The sequence below is a fragment of the Equus asinus genome, chromosome 20 (genome assembly GCF_041296235.1).
Source record: "Equus asinus isolate D_3611 breed Donkey chromosome 20, EquAss-T2T_v2, whole genome shotgun sequence".
In the NCBI taxonomy this organism is placed as follows: Eukaryota; Metazoa; Chordata; class Mammalia; order Perissodactyla; family Equidae; genus Equus; species Equus asinus.
Genome location: NC_091809.1, coordinates 14,765,488 through 14,788,692, shown reverse-complemented (window position 1 = coordinate 14,788,692; position 23,205 = coordinate 14,765,488). Strand labels below are relative to the sequence as shown.

Genomic DNA, 23,205 nt, shown 5'->3' with positions numbered 1-23,205 from the left:
CCACTTGGCAGCGCCGGCTTCCCCCATCCCCCAAGCACGCAGCCCGCCATGGGCCCACCCGTCGGTCTGGAACCTGGGCGGCCTCTGTCCTGCGGATTTTGACTCTGTGGCTCGGGACACAGGTCCACAATGGTCGTAACATCCGGTCTGTCGGACCGGCTCTCATATCCCACGTCACGCTTTTGGCACTGGCTTCGGGGTCTCTGATTGAAAGAAAATGGTGTTGCCACTTCCCGGTGTGGCTCTGTCTGGGGACCATGCACCGTGCGTCCCACACCTCTGTGATGGCCTTCTTGGGCTCTGTCACAGGCCGACCCCGCCTGGGCCCCCTTCCAGCGAGGCTGTCCCTTTGGTCTGAAGTGTGGCCTGGGCCCCCCAGGGATGCCAGCATGCGGCCGAGCTCGGGACCCAGTGCTCTGGACCCGTGTCATCCACCACGGGAGCCCACAGCCCCCCTGTCGCTTAAATTCAGATTCACTGAACCAGTAAACCCACCGAGACAGACGCAGATTGGCGGTTGCCGGGGATGAGGAGCGACTGCTGATGGGCATGAGGGTTTGCTTTGGAGTGATGGAATGTTCTGGAACAAGAGAGAGGTGATGGTTGCGCAGCACTGTGGATGCACCAAATGCCCCTGGATCATTTGGTTTAAAATGAGTTAATTTTAGGGGCTGGCCCAGTGGCACAGCGGTTAAGTTCACATATTCCACTTCGGCGGCCCAGGGTTCACCGGTTCGGATCCCGGGTGCGGACATGGCACCGCTTGGCAAGCCATGCTGTGGCAGGCGTCCCACATATAAAGTAGAGGAAGATGGGCACAGATGTTAGCTCAGGGCCAGTCTTCCTCAAAAAAAAAAATTAAAATGAGTTAATTTTAGGTTACGTGAATTTCACCTCAATAAATTATTTTCGAAAATCAAACTTTAAAAAATACAATTCCTTGGCCACTCTCATCACATTTCAAGTGCCCAGCAGCCACACATGGTGATGATGGTGGAGACCACGTTGGCGGGACAGGTCTAGAACATTCCATCCTCCCAGAGTGCCATGGGACAGCGCTGCTCTAGAAGCTTCCCTGCAGCTCAGGGCATTCCACGCACAGCCCTGCACATGCCCCTCTTCTCTCCCCGCCTGGAAGGGAGCGAGGAGGCCCCCCAGACCCGCCAGGCGTGCCCCAGCATTCCAGCCCGCCACCGTCTTGCTGAGCTGCTGCTTCCGTCCTTGCTGCCGCTGGGGCTGGGGAGGGACTCGGGGCCCCGGGAGAGGAGGTCCCCTCTCAGACCCTCGCCCCGCCCTTGTCTTCCAGGCCCAACCGCCTGCTCATCCTGCACGGCTTCCTGGATGAGAACGTGCACTTTTTCCACACAAACTTCCTCGTCTCCCAGCTGATCCGAGCGGGAAAGCCTTACCAGCTCCAGGTGGGTGGCTGCTGGACGTGTCCAGGCCCCTCCCCAGGAGCCGGCAGGGTGGGCAGCCGCAGGTCGGGCCGAGCCGCCTCCCACTGCGTGTGCCACCTCCCAGGCCATCTGTGGCTCACCCTCCACTGCCCGCCTCCACCCGCACCCCGAGTGCTCCACACTGCCCCCCGGCTCCCATGTGGCGACGTGCATTCTTCTGTTATTCAGCGGTCACATCCTGATCGCTCCCGGTCAGCGCTGCCCAGTGTGCCGGGAACACCAGGGGCAGCCAGACCCCACCTCGTGGCCTGGTAGAGGGAGCTGGATGGCACCGAAGTTGTTGTGCACATGTTTCGTTTCAAACCAAGAAACGTGCTTTGGAGGAAGCGTACAGGGTGCTGAAAGCATCTAAGGGGATGTCACCTTGACTGGCATCAGAGAATTCCCTGGGGATGTGACATTTAAGGGGAATCAGCTAGGCCTGGTGGTGGTACCCCGCTTGGCTGACACCAGGCACAGGAAATGAGTAGGAGGGAGCCACTCCTGGACAGGACCAGGGTGGCGGGAGCAAGCCAAAGGAGCTTGGAACCAGGGCAGGGGTGGTGGGTGGACGGCATGTGAGGGGCAGGCCTTGGAGGTGAAGAGTGGGGCTTCAGCAGTAAGGGGTGGGCCTTGGAGGTGAAGGCAGGGCTTCAGCAATAAGGGGTGGGCCTTGGAGGTGAAGGCAGGGCTTCAGCAATAAGGGGTGGGCCTTGGAGGTGAAGGCGGGGCTTCAGCAATAAGGGGTGGGCCTTGGAGGTGAAGGCGGGGCTTCAGCAGTAAGGGGTGGGCCTTGGAGGTGAAGGCAGGGCTTCAGCAATAAGGGGTGGGCCTTGGAGGTGAAGGCGGGGCTTCAGCAATAAGGGGTGGGCCTTGGAGGTGAAGGCAGGGCTTCAGCAGTAAGGGGTGGGCCTTGGAGGTGAAGGCGGGGCTTCAGCAGTAAGAGGTGGGCCTTGGAGGTGAAGGCAGGGCTTCAGCAATAAGGGGTGGGCCTTGGAGGTGTGGGATGGGGCTTCAGTGAGGGCAGTGCTTGGAGGTGAAGGGCGGGACTTCAGCAATAAAGGGGCGGGTCTTGGAGGTGAGGGGTGGGACTTCAGTAAGGGGTGGGCTTTGGAGGTGAAGGCGGGGCTTCACCAGTAAGGGGTGGGCCTTGGAGGTGAAGGGTGGGACTTCAGCAGTAAGGGGTGGGCCTTGGAGGGGAAGGGTGGGGCTTCAGCAGTAGGGGGTGGGCCATGGAGGTGAAGGGTTGGGCTTCAGCGGTAAGGGGTGGGCCTTGGAGTGAGGGGCGGGGCTTCCACAGTAAAGGGGCGGGCCTTGCAGGTGTGGGATGGGGCTTCAGGGAGGGCAGTGCTTGGAGGTGAAGGACAGGACTTCAGCAATAAAGGGGCGGTTGTTGGAGGTGGGGGCGAGGCTTCAGCAGTAAGGGGGCGGGCCTTGGAGGTCAGAGTTGGGGCTTCACCAGTAAGGGGTGGGCCTTGGAGGTGAGGGGCTGGGCTTCAGCAGTAAGAGGGCGGGCCTTGGAGGTGAGGGGTGGGGCTCCAGCAGTAAGGGGGCGGGGCCTCAGCTGACTTTTGTTCTAAGGGTGAGTTGTGGTGTCCTGGCCTGTGAGTAGGGCTGTGACTGGTCTCCCTGCCGTGTGACCAGCATCCCTCTGGCTGTCCTGTAGCCAGGGGCCAGTGGGACATGAGCCACTGTCAGTCGTCCTGGCAGGAGAGAGGGCCCCGGTGGGGAGCAAGAGGCCCAGCGGATTCGGGAGGAGTGCTGGAAGTGAAAGGGCTGGATTTTGTTACACCTCCTGCCACAGTCTTCCTGCTTCCCGGTCCCCTCCACGCACTCTGACCTGTTGGGGAGTGCCACGTTGCCATTCAATAGTTGGGGAAATGGAGGGTCATTGGGCAGGACGGCTGGGCCTCGGGGACCTGTGGCTGGGCACACACTTGCCAGAGGGGGCGGGAGGGAGGCAGAGCACCCTGTGGGGGTGCACAGCTGTCCATGTGCTTGTGGCAGCCCCCACTCACCACACGCGCTCCTCGAAAACATCAGAGGCAGCTGCAGGTCAGGGCGAAGACGTCAGGGGGGCCCACATGGAACCTCGAGTGTCCCTTCTGAGCCCAAAATCCTAAACCAGGTGGCTGGATAGCCACTGCCTCCCTGTGTGGCCGTGGGTGGCAGGTCCATGAACCTCGGGCCTTGCTTGCTCATCTGTGAAATGGGCTCGTGACTTCCATGTCCACTGAGGCTGTGCAGGCCAGTCCTCTCGGGAAACGCGTGCAGTGCTGGGGCTGGGTCCCGAGTCCTGTGCGCCCTACCTCCCCAGAAGTTGAAAGTGAGAAAAAGCAGGCCGTTAGGGTTGAGCTGGGGATGGGGCAGTGTTTGGGGGCAATGGAGTGCACCCCGCCTTCTGTTTCAGACACCCTGAAATAGCGGGGCTGGGAGCACAGTGGGGACCCAGACAGACCCCCTCTCTGCCCTCACAGCCCACAGGGAGGAAGAAATAACCAGGCAGCCAGGACCCAGGGTGGCATGAAGGGCTGGGGGCAGCAGGGTCTGCCCCAGGCAGCAGGTGCCCCGGGCCAGAGAGGAGTGGGGCCGGTGAGGCTGCAGGGGCAGCAGGACCCAGGAAGCTGGCTCTTGATGTCAGGCTGCCAAGTCCTTGGAGGAGTCTGAACTGGGCACAGTGCAGTCAGACTTGTGATTCATCCAGGGACAGATTAAAGAAGGCAAAGGTAGAGGAGGGGAGACCTCTGAGCAGCTTGAAGCATTCCTGGGGTAATGGGCCCAGGCTGTGGTCGTGGGCCGGGAGAGGAAGGAATAGTTTGGTTTAGAAACCCAGCTTGCTGGTAGGAAGAGGTGAGGAATGGGGCCTGACCCTGGAACTGCCCAGCCCCAGTGTGGGATCGCGGCTGGGTTCTTGAGGTGAATCTGGAACTGGTTTCACGCCTGTCCCGTGAGCCCCAAGATGCCATCAGGGAACAGTTGGGGTGCGAGAGCCCTCACTTCATGGCCAGAGGCAAGACCTGCGCCCTGTCACCATCCGCCCAAGGGCCTGGATGTTGACCAGCCAGGTCTCAGGGGCCCGCTGATTCCCTGGGCACAGCCTTGGGGGCCCACACGTCCCTGTCCCTGTCTGGGGATGACCCCCCTCGGATGGTGTGAGGGCCCACAAACCACTTGGCAGAGCCTTGGTGAGGGGCGCCCTGGGGGCCTTGGCATGTACCGCGCAGACGAGGCCTTTCGGTGAAGTGGAAATGGCTGGGGTGGGGGCTCGGCTGTCGCTGATTTGCCGCCCCGCCCCCTCCGCCGAGATGGGGTTTGGGGACCGCGGCTGTCGGGGTTCTGATCTTCCTTACGCGCCGGGGCCGTGCGTGTGAGCGCCTCGCCGAGACCCCGCTGGGGCCGTATTTTTCTCCGGGTTGTGGGGGGCGGCCACAGCCAGAGAGGTTGTCACTCGCCCAGAGGCACACAGCAAGCTGGCGGCAGAGGGGGATTCGAACCCAGGCCCGTAGTTCCAGAGCGTCTGCCCTTCCCCGTCCGCCCCGTCCACCCGGGATGGGAGGTGGCAGGGCCCCGGGGAGCCGCCCGAGCCAGGGGGGCGGAGGGGCTTCCGGGTGCAGAGTGGGGAGCGACTCGGGGAGGGTCCCTCGGTGCCACCAGCCCTGCCGTCTCTGCCCCCAGATCTACCCCAACGAGCGACACAGCATCCGCTGCCCCGAGTCCGGCGAGCACTACGAAGTCACGCTGCTGCACTTTCTCCAGGAATACCTCTGAGCCCCGCGGCCGCCGGCGCGTCCAGAGCACAAGTGGCTCCGCCGCCGCTGCCCCCGGGGGACCGAGTGGCCCGCCCCGCCGCGCCCAGGGGAGCCGCCTTCGCGCCCCCGCCTTCTCTCGGTTTTCGATGCTCCTGGGTTCTTGCCTGTTGCTTCTCGGTCGCCGGGACGGAGAGACGAGGCCGCGCCCACGAGGCGCTTGTCAAGCCATCCCCTCCTGTCCCCGTGTCGCCCGGGAGCAGGAGGTCAAGCCGCGGCCACCGGAGAGGCCCGCCCCCGCGGCCCGGAGCATGCGACCGCCTTTCTGCGCGCCCACCGCATCCCCGCGTTTTGTTCTGGAGGGTGTTTTTCATCATTGTTTAAAGGACAGAAACGAGGGAGCCTCAGTCTAGAATCGGGGTCCGCCGCTGGCCCGCGGGGTGCGACCCAGCCAGCCCCCCGGGCGGCCGCACGCGCACACCAGGGTCCGGGGGCGCCGTGGCGCCATCCCCGCCTCAGGGTGACCCTTCCTCCTTCCTTTCCCTCCCCGCCAAGAGTTCCGCCAGGGGCAAAAAAGAAGCAAAAAAAAAAAAAAAGCCCCACCAGAAACGAACCACCTCTACATATTATGGAAAGAAAATATTTTTGTCGATTCTTATTCTTTTATAATTATGCGTGTCAGAAGTCGACTCATTAAACGATTCCAGATGGAAGCGTGGCCACCAGCCTCAGTGAGGTTCCTTCCCGGCCCCGCGGCTCGTGGGGGGCTCCTCTGGGGGGGGGGCCTGCCCCTCGCTGAAGATGCCCCACCCTCATCAGTGGTCCAGGGGGGACGGTCCCAGCCGCCCTGATGCCGCCAAGCGTGTCACTTAGGGACCCAGCACAGGATGTGGCCGCAGCCGGCCCCCAGGGCAAAAGCACAGCCCAGGCCACATCCTCCTGGCCGCGCTCGGCCCACCGCCGCCCGCCACCATTACTACCTTTTGCATCTGTGCTTGTCCAGATGCCTCACTCCCTGGTTCAGGGCTCAGGAACCGCCGACCAGGGAGGGCAGGCCCTGCACCTCATCATGTTTGTCCCAACAGCCGAGAGACCAAGAGAGCCAGGTCTCTGTGCCACTCAGCCATGCAGACAGCACTCTCCACTTGAATTTCTAACAGCAGGATGGCCTTGCCCTGCACGGTCACCCTCCATCTTTAGGAAGCTCTGCTTTTATTTATTCATTTTTTTTTGCTGAGGAAGATTGTCTCGAGCTAACATACATGCTAGTCTTCCTCTGTTTTTTAGTATGTGGGCCACCAGCACAGCATGGCCGGTAACAGAGAAGTGTAGGTCCATGCCCGGAAACCAAACCCAGACTGCGGAAGTGGAGCGTGCTGAACTTAACCACTAGGCCACCAGGGCTGGCTCCCCAGTCTCCATTTTTGATACCTGCATTCTCTTCCACCCTGTGAATGCGTCATGATTTATTTTGCTGGGTACCTATCAAAGGAAAACAGGTTATTCTTGGCTTTTTGTGTAAGTCAGTATAAATCAGAGGTCAGGAGACTTTCTTTGTAAAGGGCCAAACAGTAAATATTTTAGGCTTTGCAGGCCAGTCTGTTCCCCCAGCTACTCACTCTGCCCTCGGAGTTCCCAGCAGGCAGGGAGGGTATGTAATTGAGGGGGTGGAGGGTATGTAAATGAGTGGGCGTGGCTGTGTGCCAATAAAACTTTATTTGCAAAACCAGGCAGCCGGCCAGATTTGGCCCTCGGGCTGAAGTTGGCCAAGCCCTGGTATAAGTGATACGGCAAGAAACAGCCTGGTGCCTGTTTTGGGCATATGTTTGAGTTTACAGGGTAAACTATTCTAGGAATATATTTCTAGGAATTAACAAAAAGCATATTCATTCTTAATTTTGAAGAATGCCAAATTGCCGTCAAAAGAGAATGCCTCAGAGTACACTCCTGCTGAGAGGGGAGGAGTGTGTCTGCGTCTCCATTCCTTCCCCAGTACTAGGTGTTTGCATTTTTATCTTTGCCCTTCTGATGGGTGAATATGTCATCCCACTGTAATTTGAATTCAGATTTCTTTTATGTGTGGGAATCTCCATGTTTGATGACATCTGTTGACTAGTAATCATTTGCCCACCTTTCTTTTGACCAGTTGGCCTCATTGATTTGTAGACACTCTATATATGAAGGAAACCAGTCCATTGTCATACATGTTGCAAACTGAACTATGTCACCGATTTCAAAACGTTTTACAGGTTGGAAGCTCAGCCAATGAATGTTTAAAATCATCTCAGGAACAAGCTGTCTTTCGCTTAATCCCCTGTGAAAGAAAGTGGAGGAGGGAACTAATCACAAGTCACGGAATGACAAAAGTGGTGGGAAAGGGGGCACTGGAGTTGCCCCAGGAGGCTTGGCAGCTGGGAACCCATGATCATCTCAAAGCAGGAACTCTTCATCGAACCTCCCTCCCCTGCCTCACTCAGCCAGTCCTCAGATTGTCACGAGACAGCAAGAATGAGGCCCAGAAACGGAAGTGGGTTGCCAATGGGAAGTGGCAATGGATCATGGGCAGCTACAAAAGGACAAGTGTCTGCCGGCAGAAGGTCTCGGGCTCCCAGAGGTGGCAGGTTAAGAGGTGTTTGTTTCTTCTGAGTTGATACATGAGCCGCTAGCGTTCTCCCCCGCTGGTGGGGGTACCGTCAGCGGGAGGGTCCCCAATGCTGTTTCAGGTTGTCCACACGCGTTTGATTCCTCTCCTGGTGGGACGGCTCATCTCTTCCCTAACTGGCAGGAAGCCATAGGTGTGGACATAAAACCCCGTGTCATATCGGTTGCAGATGTTTTCCTGGTTTGTCATTTTCTTCTCCAACCTATTTATGGTATTTCAAAAAAATAGTAACTATCGACACATAGGAAGTTGCAAAAATAGTACAGAGTCCCATCTACCCTTCCCCCAGGTTACAGCCCTTCCACACCATCGAGCTCGGGCAAAAGGCGAAGCTGACATGAGCACCGTGCACTTAACGAGACTCCAGACCTTATTTGGATTTTCTCAGCTTTCCCACGTGCTCATTTGTGTGTGTGTGCAGTTCTGTTCCACTCTGCCACCTGTGTAGATTCCTCTAACACCACCACCCTCAAAATACGGAGTTGCTTATTCACCACGAAGGAGCCGCTTCGTCCAATCCCTTTAGATCCACACCCCCGGCTGTTCGTGGTGTCCTGACCATAGAGAGAGAAATTGTACTATTTCTCTTATCTAATCTTTTCCTTTAAAGACTAGAAAGCAGGATCTTCAGAATGATGGTTTTTCTCTCTTAATGCCTCCAGTGTGGGGTTTTTTTTGTTTTTTTGTGGTTTTTTTTTTTGGAAGCCAAAAGGAAAGGCAAGACGCTTGGGGCTCAGTCCTTCTGAAAAGAAAACACACACACGCACAAACCCACCCCCTTGCGTGGGAGACTCAGCTCACAATGGAGACATCTTAGCATCAGCGCTTGGCCACCAATCGAACCCTTCGTAGTGACAGGCTGAAGGTCAAGCACCGCAGTGAGGATGTGGGAAAGACGTCGACGGAGCCGTGCTGAGCAAAACGCCGGAGGGATAGGACGGCGGGGGTCCGGTTTGTGGAGCCAGTTTCTAATGGATCCAGGGCAGGCAGTGGCGAGGAGGAAGAAATTCCTTACCCCAGAGCAGCCAGCTCAATCTAGGCTAGGCTGCTGCCGCAGAAAAGCATGAGTCCTGCAGGTAGCGTTATCTGGGGGGCCGCCAGCCTCCGACAGGACCCTCCTCATAGGGTGGTGCGATGGAGCCCAGCTGAGGGGTCCCCTGTGACATTTGCTCTCTGCATTCCGTTCTTTCAAGTCAGGAAGGACCAGGAAAACCAGCTTCATTCTGGAGACTCCAGATCTGGCCACGGGTGTTTTCTTGAAAATTTTAAGCAATTTGTGACACACACCCCCCCCCACACACACAAAAGCTTTCCTTCCGTAGCGGGAAATCTTGGATTTCTTCGTTGGCATCTAACGCTGGTAACAGCTAATATTTAGAGTTCTTACTTGTAGGAGCTTTGCCTGCCTGCCCTCACTTAATCCTCCTGACAACCCCCCGAGGTAGGAATTATTTTCTTTTTAATTTCATATTTTGAAATGAATTCTGGCTCGGAGAAAAGCTGCAGAAATAGTAGAGTTCCAGAATACTCTTCATCCAGCTTCCTCTAATGTGAACATCTTATGTAACTGTGGTATAAGCCGGGTTATTGAAGCCAGGAAATTAACATCAGTACCATCCTATCATCTAATATATAATTAAATTATATAACTAATCAGTATAATTGTAGCAAACTTATTCATTAAAATTATATCAATTTAAGTTAATATTATTAATTTAACAGTTATATTAATATATAATTTTATTAACATTATTTTATATATTATAAATTATATTTTTATATATAAATATATAATTGTCTTAGTTATATATTAATTGCATTGATACATAATATAGTAATTACATATTATATTAATATACTAATAAATTAATATACTAACTAAAATTAAAAGTTTTAAATTAATATATTTAACATATGGACCTCCTTTGGATTTCACCGTTTCTCCCTCGAAGGTCGTTTTTCTGGTCTAGGATTGTTCCAGACTGAATGTTTGTGTCCTCCCAGAATTCGTATGTTGAATCCTACCCCCGCAAGGGGATGGAATTTGGAGGTGGGGCCTTGGGGCGGTGATGAGGTCCTGGGGGTGCTGCCCTGGTGAATGGGATTAGCGCCCTTACAAGAGGGACCCCAGAGAGCTCCCTCCCACTTCCATCATGTGAGGACACAGGGACAAGACGCCATCTACGGCCTGGAAGCGGGTCCTCATCAGACACCGAATCTGCCGGCACCTTGATCTTGGACCTCCAGCCTCCAGGACCCCGAGAAATAAACGCCTGTTGTTTAAGGCCCTCGGGCTGTGGCATTTTTGTTACAAGAGCCCGAACCAAGACAAGGACCGATCCAGGGCTCACACCGCCTCTCCTTGTCCTGGGCGGACCCTCAGCCCGTCTGCCAGGACGTGTTTGAAGAGTGCTGCCCGGGTATCTTGTAGGACATCCTGCATCTCGGGTTTGTCTGATGTTGGCTTGTGATTCCACTGAGGTCGTGCATTTGGGGCGACGATTCCACAGGTGCCCCTGGGAGGGCGCGTCTGCGGCACCGGGGTGTCGCCACCTCATGTTGGGGGACGGTAACTCGGATCATTGGGCTAACGATGGGGTCTCCGTTGTAAATTACTATTTTTCTCTTTGTAACTAATACGTATCTTGGGGGGCAGTACTTTGCGACTGTGCAAACAGGCTGGTTCTCATCACATTTTCCCCCACCCATTTGGAGCCTCCATCCACGGATCTTGGCTGCAACGATGATGGTTAGTCCAGTGTTGACTTTCCATTTCCCCCATCCCGTCTACACTGACTGATTGCAAGGGCTGCAGGGTCAGTCCACGGCCAGTAAGTGAGGGCCCACGGGACCCCGAGCCCAGAAACCCGGCTCCAAGACCACGCACCCCACGGACTCCCCGAGGAGCCCCAAGTCCCGCCCCCAAGATGGCGGCGCCGGCGGGAGAGGGGCGGGGCGCGCCGGGTCACGTGGCCGCGCCGCGAAGACGTGGCCCCCGGCGGACGCCCCACGTGTCCCTCGCCGCGCCCCGTCGCCGCCCCTGCCCTGCGCGCCCAGTCCAAGATGGCGGCGCCCAGCGGCGGGAGGCACAGCGGCGGCGGCGGCGCGAGCTTGTGGGTCGCGCTGCTCCTGGCGGCCGTGGCGCTGAGGCCGGCGGAGGCGGTGTCCGAGCCCACGACGGTGGCCTTTGACGTGCGGCCCGGCGGCGTCGTGCACTCCTTCTCCCAGAACGCGGGCCCGGGGGTACGTGCCGCAACCTCCCCGGGAGCTCGAGGGGTGGCCGGGGCGGGGCCCGAGGAGGGGACAGAGACCGTTAGGGCGGGGCTCGAGGAGGGGGCGGGGCTTTTGTGGAGGGGCGTGGCCCAGGGGGGCTCGGTGAGGGGGCGGGGCTTTGCGGAGGGGTGTGTACCCTAGGGGCGGGGTTTTTGTGGTGGGGCGTGGAGCCCAGGGGCGGGGCTCGATGAGGGGGCGGGGCTTGAGGAGGTGGTCCTGGGCTCCAGTGCAGGGTCGTCCGGGAGACAGGACTGAACTTCTAGGGCCTCCTGGGGGCTGAGGGCTTTGAGGGGCCTGGGTCACCGACCTGAGGCCCCGTCTCCTCTCACATGCCCCGAGTGCCAGGCATCCCTGTCCCCCAGCCCCAGGCGAGTGTCCGGCCACTGGCGAGCAGGGCGGGCGCAGACATGGGGAGAGGGGAGCTGGAGCTGAGGGGTGTGCGCCCCGAGGCTGTGCAGCAGGTCGTGAGCTGCAGCGCTGGCTCGGGAGGAAGTGGACGGGCGTGGCTCTCTCCTTCCGTTGCACAAGGTCCCACATCCTTTCCCCCCAGGTGTGAGGCCAGGCCCTCTTTACCTGGAGGCGGCAGGCGGGTCTAGCCCAGCCCTGTCCCCAGCTCCTTGGAGAGGCTTCCTCCCCACTCCTCCTTATCAGTCCTCCAACTGTTTGTTGAGGATTTCCTTCTAGCGGGTATTGTGCAAATGCATTGTGTGTTAGGCACAGCAGAGCAGAGAGGGGCCCCCAGGTGTCCCTGCTTGGTGGGTGCTGGAGGGGGTGTGACCTCCCTCTTCCTGTTCCTCATCTGCTAGAAGCCACGTGGGTCGTTGGTCCTGACCCAGGAGGTCTGCAGACTGCCTCCTTTCCCCAGGGAACAGATGCTCAAAAGAGGGCTGATCTTGATTCTGCATCTCAGAAGGACGGCCCGAGACCCTGCCGCCCCCAGGAGCCCCTCCCAAGCCTTTCTCTTTCCTTCTGTTCTCTAGGACAGATACTCTTGCGTGTTCACCTACGCTTCTCAAGGAGGGACCAATGAGGTGAGTTGTTCAAAGTTCCATGTCGCTCAGCATGACGACAGCCATTGTCACACAGAGACGCTCTCCGGGGACAGCGGGCTTGGCTCGTGCGTGCGTTAACTTCCACTCATAAGGCTATTCTTGCTTAACCAGGAAAAGCGAGAGTGCTCAAGTTAACTAGTGGTGGCAGGTTCCACTCGTAATTCCACAGAGCGGACACGCGTCTGGACAGCAGGAGTGGCGTGGGTGGGAAGCTGCCACTCCCATGGGCCTCTGTTAGGGGCGTTGTCTTCGTTTTCTGTGCTGCGTAACAATCACCCAGACTTCGAACCTTAAAACAACACCCATTTGTTCGAACCTTAAAACAACACCTCAGGGTCCTGGAGGTCAGACGTCCCAGCGGCTCAGTGGGGCGCTTCATAAAACCAAAATCAAGGGACCAGCCTAGTGGTGTAGTGGTTAAGTTCACGCACTCCCCTTTGGCAGCCCAGGGTTCACAGGTTCAGATCCCGAGCGCGGACCTAGCACTGCTTGTCAAGCCACGTTGTGGTGGCATCCCACATAAAACGGAGGAGGGTTGGCACAGATGTTAGCTCAGTGACAATCTTCTTCACCAAAAAAAAAAGAAAAAAAAAATTAAGGTGTCAGCTGGGCTGGGCTCTCATTTGCAGGCTCTGGGAGAATCCCCTTCGAGGCTCGTGGAAGTTGCTAGAATCCAGTGCCTTGCAGTGTAGGGCTCAGGTCCCTGTGTCTTCGTGGGCTGTTTGCTCCAGCTGCTGGCAGAAGAGGAAGTGAGATTTGAAGCATGAAACGGCCGACATGCCCCATTGCCAGCTTTGTGGGGACCGCGTGGCAAGGAGCGCGTTTGGCCTCTAGGAGAGATGGGTGTCACCTGGCTGGCAACAAGGAGTCCTTCACCCGCCGGGAACTGATTCTGCCAAAACCACGGGAGTTGGAAGAGGACCCGAGTTCCAGATGCGAACAGTGTGGCCGACACATTGATTCTCGCTGGTGAGACCCTGAGCAAGGGACCCAGCCTCGCGATGCCCGGCCCTCTGCCCTGCACAGCTCCGAGCTATAAAGGGGCGTTGCTGTCGACCTCCTCAGTTTGTGGTCCTCTGGTGCGTGGCGTAGGGAGTTGAAGGGAGCCCTCCAAAAAGGTATATCCACATGCTAACTCATGGAACCCGTAAAGGTGACCTCATTTAGAAAGTCTTTGCAGATGTGATGAAGTGAAGGGTTTTGAGATGAAGCGATCCTCCTGGATTGTTAGGGGAGCCCCGAGTCCAGTGACGAGAGTCCTTATAAGAGACACACGGGGGAGATTGGATAGGGGAAGAGAAGACGCGGGGGGGGCCGAGTGACACGTGCGGCCACGAGCCAGGGAACACGCAGAGCCACCGGAAACTGGAAGAGGCAGAAAGGATCCTCTCCCGGAGCCTCCGGCGGGAGCGCGGGCCTGCGACACCTGGATTTGGGACTTCCGGCCCCCAGAAGGTGAGGGAGTAAATGTCAGTTGTCGTAAGTTACCAGATCTGGGGTGGTTTGTCACGCCTCGTTGTCACGGCGGAAACAGTGGCCCCGTCTCTCGTGTCCCTCACTGTGTTTTCCTCCCCAACACCCAGGCTTGGGGAGACACGGCTCTCATTCCAGAACAGTCTGTGGCTCTGTGTCCTGGAACAGCGTGGAGTCTTAGAGACAGAGGCGGCCTGGGAACCCCCACGGCACGTGCCTGGCCCTCCAACAGGCTGGCTCCGGGCCAGAGCCTTGTCTCACACTCAGGACGTTGAAATGGGCGAGGGGGTCTCTCCCCCAGCACTGTGGACGTAGGGGCCCGGTCACTGTCTGTGCGGGGCCGACCTGGGCACTGTGGGGGGTTGAGCAGCATCTCTGGCCCCACCCACTCGACACCCCGACACCACCAGTCATGACAACCACAGATGTCCCCAGGCGTCGCCCAGTGTCCCCTGGGGAACAAAGTGATCCCCACTTGACAACCACGGGGCAAGAGGGACATGCAGCCCGCTTTGAGGATTTTAGACATGTCCAGTTTGTAAATGAAAGTCAGTGATTCCCAGCGGCAACATTTTAACAGCCTGGAGCAAACGACTGGAGACCCCCGTCCCAGCCTCTGCTCCCAGGCGTCCACTCCGCTGTGGGACATTCTTCGGAATAGTAACCCCGGGCCCGCGGTCCAGCCCTGCGCCCCGAGAGCCCCGGGATGCGACCCAGCGCGCCCTCGTCCACGTGTCAGCCCTGTCATGCTGACGATCGATCTACTGGACAGTGACATCGCGGTGACGCTGCTCCCGTGGCGCAGACACCTCGTCTCATCTCGCCACCGCGCAAGCAGGCGGGACTGTCCCCACATCATCCCTTTTTACACACGAGGACACGGAGGCCCAGAGGTGGAGAATTTCCAGGCTCCCGAGCTGGGAGGTGACCGAGGTCCCCAGGGCACAGGCCCCTCCCCGCAGCTCTGTGCCGGGACCCGCCCGGCGCCACCGGCACCGTGGAAAACAGCACACGCGCCTCCCTGATTAAGCTTCAGGGGGACTGTCTGCTCTGGCGCCCGGGGAGAGTCGCGGTCGCTCCCTCCAGGCGGTGTGACCGCGGGCCGGGCCGTCTCTTGGAGCGCAGTGCAGTCACAGACTAGAGCCAGCCGTAGGCTTGGTCCTTCGGTCCCGGCCGAGCGGATTCCTCCTGAAGCGAATCACCCAAGAGAAGAGAGACGTGTTTGGCGCCGTCTCGTTCTGGCAGCGCTGATCTAGGACTGTGACAGTCGGACACCGCGGGTGGCCAGCGGTTCCCGGTCTGGGCGCCCAGGAGGCCTCAGGACTGTGGGCCTGGGGTCGGTGGGGCTGCGCACGTCCAGCTCGGGGGCCCGGGCCTCTGAGGGCAGCAGCGGCTCTGGCTTCTTTGACGGTGGTTTGTTTCTCTGGGGGTCGCCTGAGAAGCCAGTGGTGTCAGGTGACGGTGGGCACAGGCTTGTTCACGAGCTCCCGGTGCCCTCCACGGTTGGCGAGAAGGCAACAAGTTGTGGCCACTTGGGAAAATTGGCCGTTTCTTGTAAACATGCTCACCAGACAGCCCCGCACTTCCACCGCTGGGTGTCGACCCCGCAGACGTGAAGATGCAGGTGCACGCAAAAGCCTGGGCCCGACTGTGCGTAGCCGCGTGATCCAGGACAGCCGACAAGTGGAAGCGACCCAAACGTCCATCCGCGGGTGTGTGGATCAGTAAGATGCGGCCATCCACACTCTGGAGCACGACGCAGCCGTGAAGAGGAGCGAGGCCCCGACACAGCCGCACGTGGATGGACCTGCACACACGACGCTCAGGGAGAGAAGCAGACACAGAAGGACACACGGCGTGTGACCCCATGGACGGGAAACGTCCAGAACAGGCCGATCCACAGACAGAGAGTGGGCTCGTGGGGGCCGGGGGCTGGGGAGGGGCTGAGGGCACTGCTGATAGGGACGAGGTTTCCTTATGGGGTGATGGAATGTTCTGGAATTAGAGTGTGATGACGGTTTCACAATCCAGAATATACTAGAAAACACTGAATTGTGCACTTTGAAAGCGTGAATTGTACAGTTTCTCAATAAAGCCGTCAAAAGGAAGTGAACTGTGGAGGCCCGCAGCAAGCTGCCAAACCTCGAATGCGTTACGTGAACTGACCACAGACTGATGGTCCGCACAGGTGACCTTCTGCAGAGGCACAGCGATGGGGACTGAGGTCAGATCCGTGCTCACCAGGAGTTTGCAGGAAGGGGTTGACCCCAAGGGAACCGGGAGCATCTTTGGCGACAGAGAACCCATCTGGGTCTTGATGGGGCGAAGGAGACGCACCCAGATGCGTAGGCCAGACTCCTGGAACTGGCTGCATTTACATCCTAATACAAAAGAATAGTGGCTCCCATTTGCGTGTCATCTGTGACGCCCGGCCACTTAGGACCCTAACCCCCTTGGCCTTACAGAGAACGTCCCAGAGGCTCAAGCTGAACTGGGCGCCTCCTCGCCCGGCCCCCGCCCTGCAGCCACAAGCCCACGGTCAAGTTCACATTTCACAAGTCCCCTCAGAGGGACACTGATCCTACTGCCAAGAAACTTTTGGTTTTAAACTTGTTTGCGTTCCTAATTTTTTTTTTAGTGTTAAATATTGGCCTTTCTTCTCCTGATGCTTTTAAGAGCTGTGGAAAATTTTCCCAGACCTATTTCACAGCATAAAACCGTTTCTGGTTCTCAGAGGCCTTGGAGCCCAACAGGTATTTATTATTAAATAGAAAATAAATAGGCCGAGTGGCAGGTCTGGCCTGGCACCCAGCGAGCGTGTCCTGCCGGTTTCCTGCCGCAGGCAAACGGCTTCAGTGACCATCTACTCCCCTGATAATTACCATAAAAATGGACTTGTTTCCCTTCTGGAAAGGCCTTGACATTAAACCCGGGTCCATTATTACTCAGGAGAGGGCTGTAATCTCTCATTTTGCTGGCAAAACGCAAAAATGCCCAGAAGTGACACAGGTTTACAGTTCCCCGTTGGCTGGGTTTTCAGAGCCCATGAAAATCCGAATAAACTGGTGGCGGTGTGTTGGGGAAGCATGGAAAGTTTTTAATTTTTTTAATTTAGTTTTTTTTTAAAAAAGCTAATACATTCGCATTGTTCAAAAAGAAAAGCCTATGAAAAGCTTTCCAGCACCTTCCATTTGTCCGCTTCCCGCCCACGTCCTTGGTGTAACCGCGATGATGAAAATCTTGTGTCTTCTCCCAGGACTTCCTTATAATTATACCAGCCAGTGTGAATGCGCCGTTTTCCTTTCTTGTCTTTTTGTTTTTATTTTCCTTAATAGATTTTATTTTCTAGAGCAGTTGTAGGTTCACAGCCAAATTGAGCAGAAGGTAGAGAGATGGATCTCTTTCTGGCCGCCCATCCCCGCATGCACAGCCTCCCCCATTATCAACGTCCCCCCAAGAGGGCACATCCGTGGCGATCGAGGAAACTACGTGGCCCAGTCACCGTCGCCCCAAGTCCATCGGTGACCTTAGGGGTCACTCGTGGTGTCGTGCGTCCTGCCATGGCACGTACGCCCCGTGAGGGGGGAAGTCCACGGCCCTGAGCAGAGCGTGGGGGGACCTGCAGGCCAGGCTCCAGCCAGGTGGCCCCAGGAAGGTTCGGGCCCTTTGCACCACTGCGAGGGAGCTGGAGACAGAGCGAGCCCGCGCCGCCGGGCTGTGCGTCCGGCCTGACGCGTGTCCGTGTTCTCTCCGCAGAGGTGGCAGATGAGTCTGGGGACCAGCGAAGACCACCAGCATTTCACCTGCACCATCTGGAGGTGAGTGCGGGTCCTGGCGGCGGCGTGGTGTGGCCCCCGGAGGAGGCGCCTTCGCTCAGGGCTGCTGCAGGGGAAGGGGTCAGGCAGAGTGACATGGGCCCACAGCCCTGGAGGGCACACCCGGGTGCACAGGCTGGCGGAGCGGGTCACGTGACTGCAGGCAGGAAAGGGGCTGCCACACTGGGCTGGGGCATGGCTGGGGTGAGGACGGCGCCCCCGGGAAGCGCGTGGACACTGAGGCCCAGAGGGGTCGGGGCCCTGGGGAGTGTGGCCCAGGCAGTGCGATCAGCCCTGGTCCCTTGCAGTCACGGTGATGGTTCAGTGCCCTGTCCATCCTTCCCGTCATCCCGTCCTGACAGGGAGTGTGGGGATGAGGGGGTGGAGCTGCCTCAGGGCCTGTCCCCGCTCCCCTGGGCTCCGCGGCCTGGGACGCATCACCCCAAGAGAACCCATTTCTCCAGCCTTTACTGTGCGCCTGGAACAGCGCAGGCCCTTTGCGACTACGCAGAAGTCCAAGCCGTGGTCGCCCCCCCAGGGCACCAGGGTCAGAGGGGCACAGATTACAAATGGGACACAATCAGGGAGTGGTGACGGTGACATTTAATTAAAGGACACGCGAGTTTTAATCATACTAGTGGCGCCATCCCAGTGCCCTGCTTGACGCCGTGCAAACAGCAGGTGTTACTAAGTAGTGGGGGTGCCCCACCCGCTCTGCGGGACCGGCCCCTATCAGAGCCCCGAGTCCTCGTCAGGACGCCCGGGGGCGCCCGTGTCACAGGAAGGCCCCCCATCTGCACCCTCCCCGTGCACATCGCCACCCAGCACGGGGCGTGCACACCAGCCCCCCAGGTGCCCAAGGACACACGCAGCCCCAGCCACCTGCTGACCTTGGGCCCCCCGCCCCGCCAGGAGGTGGAGCGTGACTGGCCCGGCCTCCAGATTTCAGACACTGATGGGTCCTCAGTCCGCCAGGCCCTGGGCAGCCACGAGCCGAGAGAATTGGGGGTCCCCTGGCGCCCCCACCCACCTGCATGCGCCCCGCCACCCCCTCCCAGCCTCCCTGCTGCCTCCACCCCCAGCCCTACGCAGATGTCCTCGTCCCCTGTGACACCAGTCGTCCCCGCTCAGCTCCTCTCTGCTCCGGCCACCCGACCTTGCGGTTGCTTCGATGTCCCCTTTGCACCCTCCACGGGACCTTTGCAGATGCCCCGCCCCCCCTTCCTAGTTAACCCCTGTACTTCTCAGGCCCCGGGGTGTTGCTGGCCCGGCCCTCACTGCAACACCTGGAATGTCGCCGGCGCTCGACTGAAAAGCACTCGGGGAACAAACACGGGGGTGGGGCCCAGGCCAGCTGGAGCCCCGAAGGGGAAGGGGCCAGGAGAACGTTCCGGCAAAGAGGAAAGAAGGGTGGATGGAGTTGAGGGGGCCCCTCCTTCCCACGGTCAGCGGTGCCCGAAACAGCGTCCGTCCTGGAAGCGGGGCGCATGCGGCCCGGCTGACCCGGCCCCTCTCTGCAGGCCACAGGGCAAGTCCTACCTCTACTTTACGCAGTTCCGGGCGGAGGTGCGCGGCGCCGAGGTCGAGTACGGCATGGCCTACGTGAGTACCGGTGCCTCTCAGCGCCCAGGGCGGGGGCACCGCGAGGACACGAGCGGGGACAGCACGGGCGCAAGGGGACCCGGAGAAGCAGGCGGCGTGGCTCACTGGTGCGGCTCCGGCGCCCCGCGGTCAGCGCCTCGGCGTTGCTCCCGACCCTGCAGCCCCTAGCAGGGCCGGCCACACTGCAGGGCCCCCCCGCTCCTGCGTTTGGGTCAGAAACAGTTAGAAAAACGCTTGTCGGTTCCAGAAGCGGAACTGGTGGGAAACAGGCCTGGAGACTCGTGGCCGGGACCTGCTCCCACCAGGGTCCGCCAGCCACACGGGCATCCTGTCTTCTCCAGGGGGCCTCGGCTCTGCTGTGAAGGCCCTTCACCTGACTAAACCAGGCCCACCCATGCCCTTTACCCAAAGTCGGCTCAGGGTGGCCTTTCGTCACCTCTTCAAGACTTTCCTTCCCGCCAGCAGAGTCCATGTGAGTGGGGACCGTGGCTGCCCCGAGTCCACACATCAGCGTGACCAGCACACCTTTGAACCAGCTGTTCTCCAGGGTCCCTTCTCACTTTAAAACTCTCTTCTCTTAGCTGATTTGAAAGAGACACGACTCAGACTTTTAAACATTACGCTCAATGTTTGATACTGTCAGGCTTGTGTCTTTTCCATAAATTAACTCAAGAAAAAATGGAATTCAGTGCCTTCCTCCCAGGATTTGCCGCAAAGGCATGACGTCTTAAGCCAGTGGACAGGCTCTTAGGGGGTCACTGAGCCTCTTCTAGCGGGTTCTCCTTCATGGGCTGAGAGAGGCTCTGCGTGCGCCCTCAGCCTGTGCTTCTCGGGCAGCAACGCGACTCATGTCCTCCCCTGATTAGAACAGGACCCCTGGTTCTCTTTCAGTCGAAAGCTGCGTTTGAAAAAGAGAGCGATGTTCCCCTGCAAAGCGAGGAATTCGAGGTGACCAAAACAGCAGGTGCGTGAAGACGGAGGGGTCGTGGCTCGGGACCCGGGGCTGGAGCGGGGAGGGTGGGGGAGCTGACGGCACCCACCGCGGGCGGGCAGGGACAAGGACTGCCATTCGGGTCCTGGGGGTCAGAGCCGAGCGTCGGCAGACTGTTTCTGTAAAGGGCGAGAGGGTCGGAGTTCTCACTTCGTGGGGCAGCTCGGGGTGTCTCTGTGGGCTAGTCCACCTGGGTGGCCCCGGCGGGCAGAGGGGCGTGAGTCCTGTGTCGGTGGCTGGACCGTGGCCGCGTCCCAGTGAAACTTTATTGTGTGAACACGACGTGTGAATTTCACGTCACTTTCCCACATCCCAAAATTCCGTTTTCTTCCCATTGTTCTGAAAGCTGTTTAAAAACGTGAAACCTACTGTTAGCTCCCGGGCAGCGGGCCGGCTTTGCCAACCCCCGATGGAGAATCGCGAGCCCGGCGTGCTCCATGGGGGGCGTGCACCTGGGACGTCCACCCTGCCTGGCCGGGCTGGGCTCTGGGACCAGGAACGGCCTCGAGAGTTTAGAGCATCGTGGCCACAGGGCACTGAGGTCGGGACCGCGTGTGTGACGGGGGAGCGGGTCACGCCCCAGTGTCCTCTGAGCCACATCGAGCCGCGTAGGCAGATGCTGAGCAGAAGGATGAGCGAGACACTCCCGAGTTGGGGCTCAGCGTGCAAGAGCAAGGGGGCAGGTGATGGTGACAGGGGACGTGGGAGCTAGCCGCGTCTGGGGGAGCCGTGAGGGTCCTGAGGGACGGGGAAAGATGAGGCGAAGGGTCTCATGCAGCTGTGGGTGTCACCAGGCTCGAAAGTGGAGAGGAGGAGGGCACGAACAGGAGCAGGGGGCTTATAGGGAGGGGCCTGGGTCCTGGAGGTCCTGGGACCATTCAGAGTCAAGGTCAAGAACGGGAGGTGGGGTTGCTGGCAAACCCCGAGCCCCAGGGCACAGGATGGACAGGGTGTCACGGTCCAGCTGGGGGGGCGGGTGGCAGGTGGAGGCCAGATTTCCTGGTCCTGCTGGAAGAGCATCGTCTGGGCCTGATTTGCCCGTGTGAGCAGGAGGTGACGCAGCCCGACCCCCGTGCCCTCTCCCTGTGGCAAAAATGACCATGGCTCTTCCCACCTCACTTTCCCGTGGCTCCTGCTGCCCTCGACCTCCCGACCTTTCTTCAGTCCCTCACCCGTAAGACCCTCGGGGCCAGGGGCCTTTCCACGGGGACGGCTCCCCTGCCCAGCCCAGGACCCAGAGAATCTGTGGGGCGGCGAGGGCCCTCCCAAGCGTCTCCTCTTCCGCAGTGTCCCACAGGCCCGGCGCCTTCAAGTCCGAGCTCTCCAAGCTGGTGATCGTGGCCAAGGCATCGCGCAGCGAGCTGTGACCGGCGCCCCGCCAAGGCGACTTCTCGTCTCTGCTGGCGGAGCCTGGCCCGGGGGGCTGGCACATCCCTGGTTTTCTGGGGGGACTGTTGGTTTTCTGCCCACGCTGCTGTCACCCTGTTCCGAGGGGTCCTCAGGGCGGCAGAGGCCCCAGGACGGAGTCCGCTGCGCCCGCTCTGCACCTGGAGCGTGGTCTGGGGCGGCCACTCGTCTTTCCCACCAGGAGGGGCCTGGGGCCGGCGGCTGTTCTGAAGCCAGCGTGCGTCCCCGTGGGACCAGCGAGCCAGCTGCCCTCTGCCCTCGAGCCGACTGTTCTCTTAGATTTCCCCAGGGGACCTCCTTTCAGACCAAGTGGGAAGAAATGACATGTTCTTTCGTATTTGAATAAAAAAGACGATTGAAAAGTGACCAGAGAGACTCAGCATCAGGCAGTGCCGGCCGCCGGGCTGGGCGTGGGGGGCTGGGTCCCCACCCCGGGACAGCAGCGGGGGGCTCACCGCCCCCATGTCCCTAACCCTTGGAAGCAGCTGAGCGGCATCACGCCGGGCAGGATTTTTCTGGAACTCCTGAGCCCACGGGGGCTGGGCTGAGCCACGGCCACCGCAGTCCCACGGGCGGGCCTGACGGAGGGCGAGGGCTCCAGGGTCGACTGCTTCTGCGCCCCGGGAGTGGCCTCGCAATGTTTCTGAAGCCGCATTGCAACACAGTGACTTAGAAAAAAAAAAAAACCACTCTCAGGCAAAGAAAAATAAATGGATGGAACCCGAAAGTTCCCAGCCACTCAGAGGGGCCCTGGGAGTCTGACCCCCGGCTTGACCCCCAGCCTGACCTCTGACCGCGTCTTTGCACCTGCAAACAATGGGAAAGAGACCTTTGCCGGGCCCCGGTGCTGTGGGGCGGGGGGTCGTCCTCGGAGCGCCGTGTTGGAGGATGGAGGCCTCTCTGTCCCTCTGTGACCCCACCTGGCGGGGAGAAGCGGCCGGGGGCGTCGGGGTTCCTTCCACCCGTAGGAAGCAGAGCAAGGCCCCCACCCCGTCCACACGCGCAGCGGCTGCCCGTGTAGAGCGGTGTCAGGCCAGGCGCGTGAGCAGGAGGGAGGACCGTCTAGGAACAGGGGGACCCGGCCCTGGGGCATGGGGGGCACAGCATCAGCCACCTTAACTGCGAGCACACGTGGCCTGTGCCACCTTGTGGGAGGAGGAGTGAAGGGCGCGCGGCCACAGGAGGGTCACTCGAGCAAGAACAGCCCAGCCTCGAGGGCTGGGAGTATGGGGACCTGTGGGGGTTGTGGGGACAACGCCGAGGGCCAGGAGCCTCTCCCACTCCCGACTTGGAGGTTCAGCGGACCCAGCGCGTCTCAACAGGGGCCAGGAGATGGTTAGGATGGCCCGGGGCCCCCACAGCCCCAGGCGGTGGGACATGGCCCACACTCAGCCCGGATCACCACTTCCCAACCCCAGGCGTCGTCAGGGATGCAGAGCGAATGGGTGCGGTGCGCTGGGACACGGGGGGGGCATCTCGGGACATACAAGCTTTCCCCTGTTCCCCTGCGTGCCACGTGCATGCGTCCTTACGTAGCTTTCAAATAATGTCGAGAGCTAAGCCGCCCCGGCCCCAGGATCTTTGCACATGATGAGGAGCTGAACGGAATGCTCGTGGGGGCCTGCTGCCATCCTGGCAGAGCGGAGACCAAACCTGTCACCGAAGCCACGGGCATGTGACGTTCCACACAACCTCAATTTCAACGGCAAAACCCTGGGAGGGTGCAAGGAAACCGTCAGACTGTGCCA

General features: G+C 59.3%; 2 protein-coding genes across 8 annotated transcripts in view; both read left to right on the top strand.

The window, feature by feature from the left end:
* Nucleotides 1-5,902, top strand: part of DPP9 (dipeptidyl peptidase 9) — a 38,006-nt gene extending 32,104 nt beyond the window's left edge. For all 7 annotated transcript variants that reach the window (XR_011496109.1, XR_011496108.1, XM_014843110.3 and 4 more), the window contains 2 exons: nucleotides 1,307-1,418; nucleotides 5,112-5,902. Coding sequence is in view for 5 of the 7 variants with exons in the window: in XM_014843110.3 (XP_014698596.3) it covers nucleotides 1,307-1,418; nucleotides 5,112-5,204 (205 nt within the window). In the remaining 2 variants the exon portion in view is untranslated. The remainder of the gene's footprint in view (nucleotides 1-1,306; nucleotides 1,419-5,111) is intronic.
* A 4,918-nt stretch (nucleotides 5,903-10,820) lies between these two features.
* MYDGF (myeloid derived growth factor) lies at nucleotides 10,821-21,823 on the top strand. The gene is made up of 6 exons (XM_044752025.2): nucleotides 10,821-11,087; nucleotides 12,098-12,148; nucleotides 17,399-17,460; nucleotides 18,978-19,059; nucleotides 19,951-20,023; nucleotides 21,338-21,823. The coding sequence occupies exons 1-6, from the start codon at nucleotides 10,908-10,910 to the stop codon at nucleotides 21,415-21,417; spliced, it is 528 nt and encodes a 175-aa protein (XP_044607960.1). The 5' UTR covers nucleotides 10,821-10,907; the 3' UTR covers nucleotides 21,418-21,823.
* The last annotated feature ends 1,382 nt before the right edge of the window (nucleotides 21,824-23,205 follow it).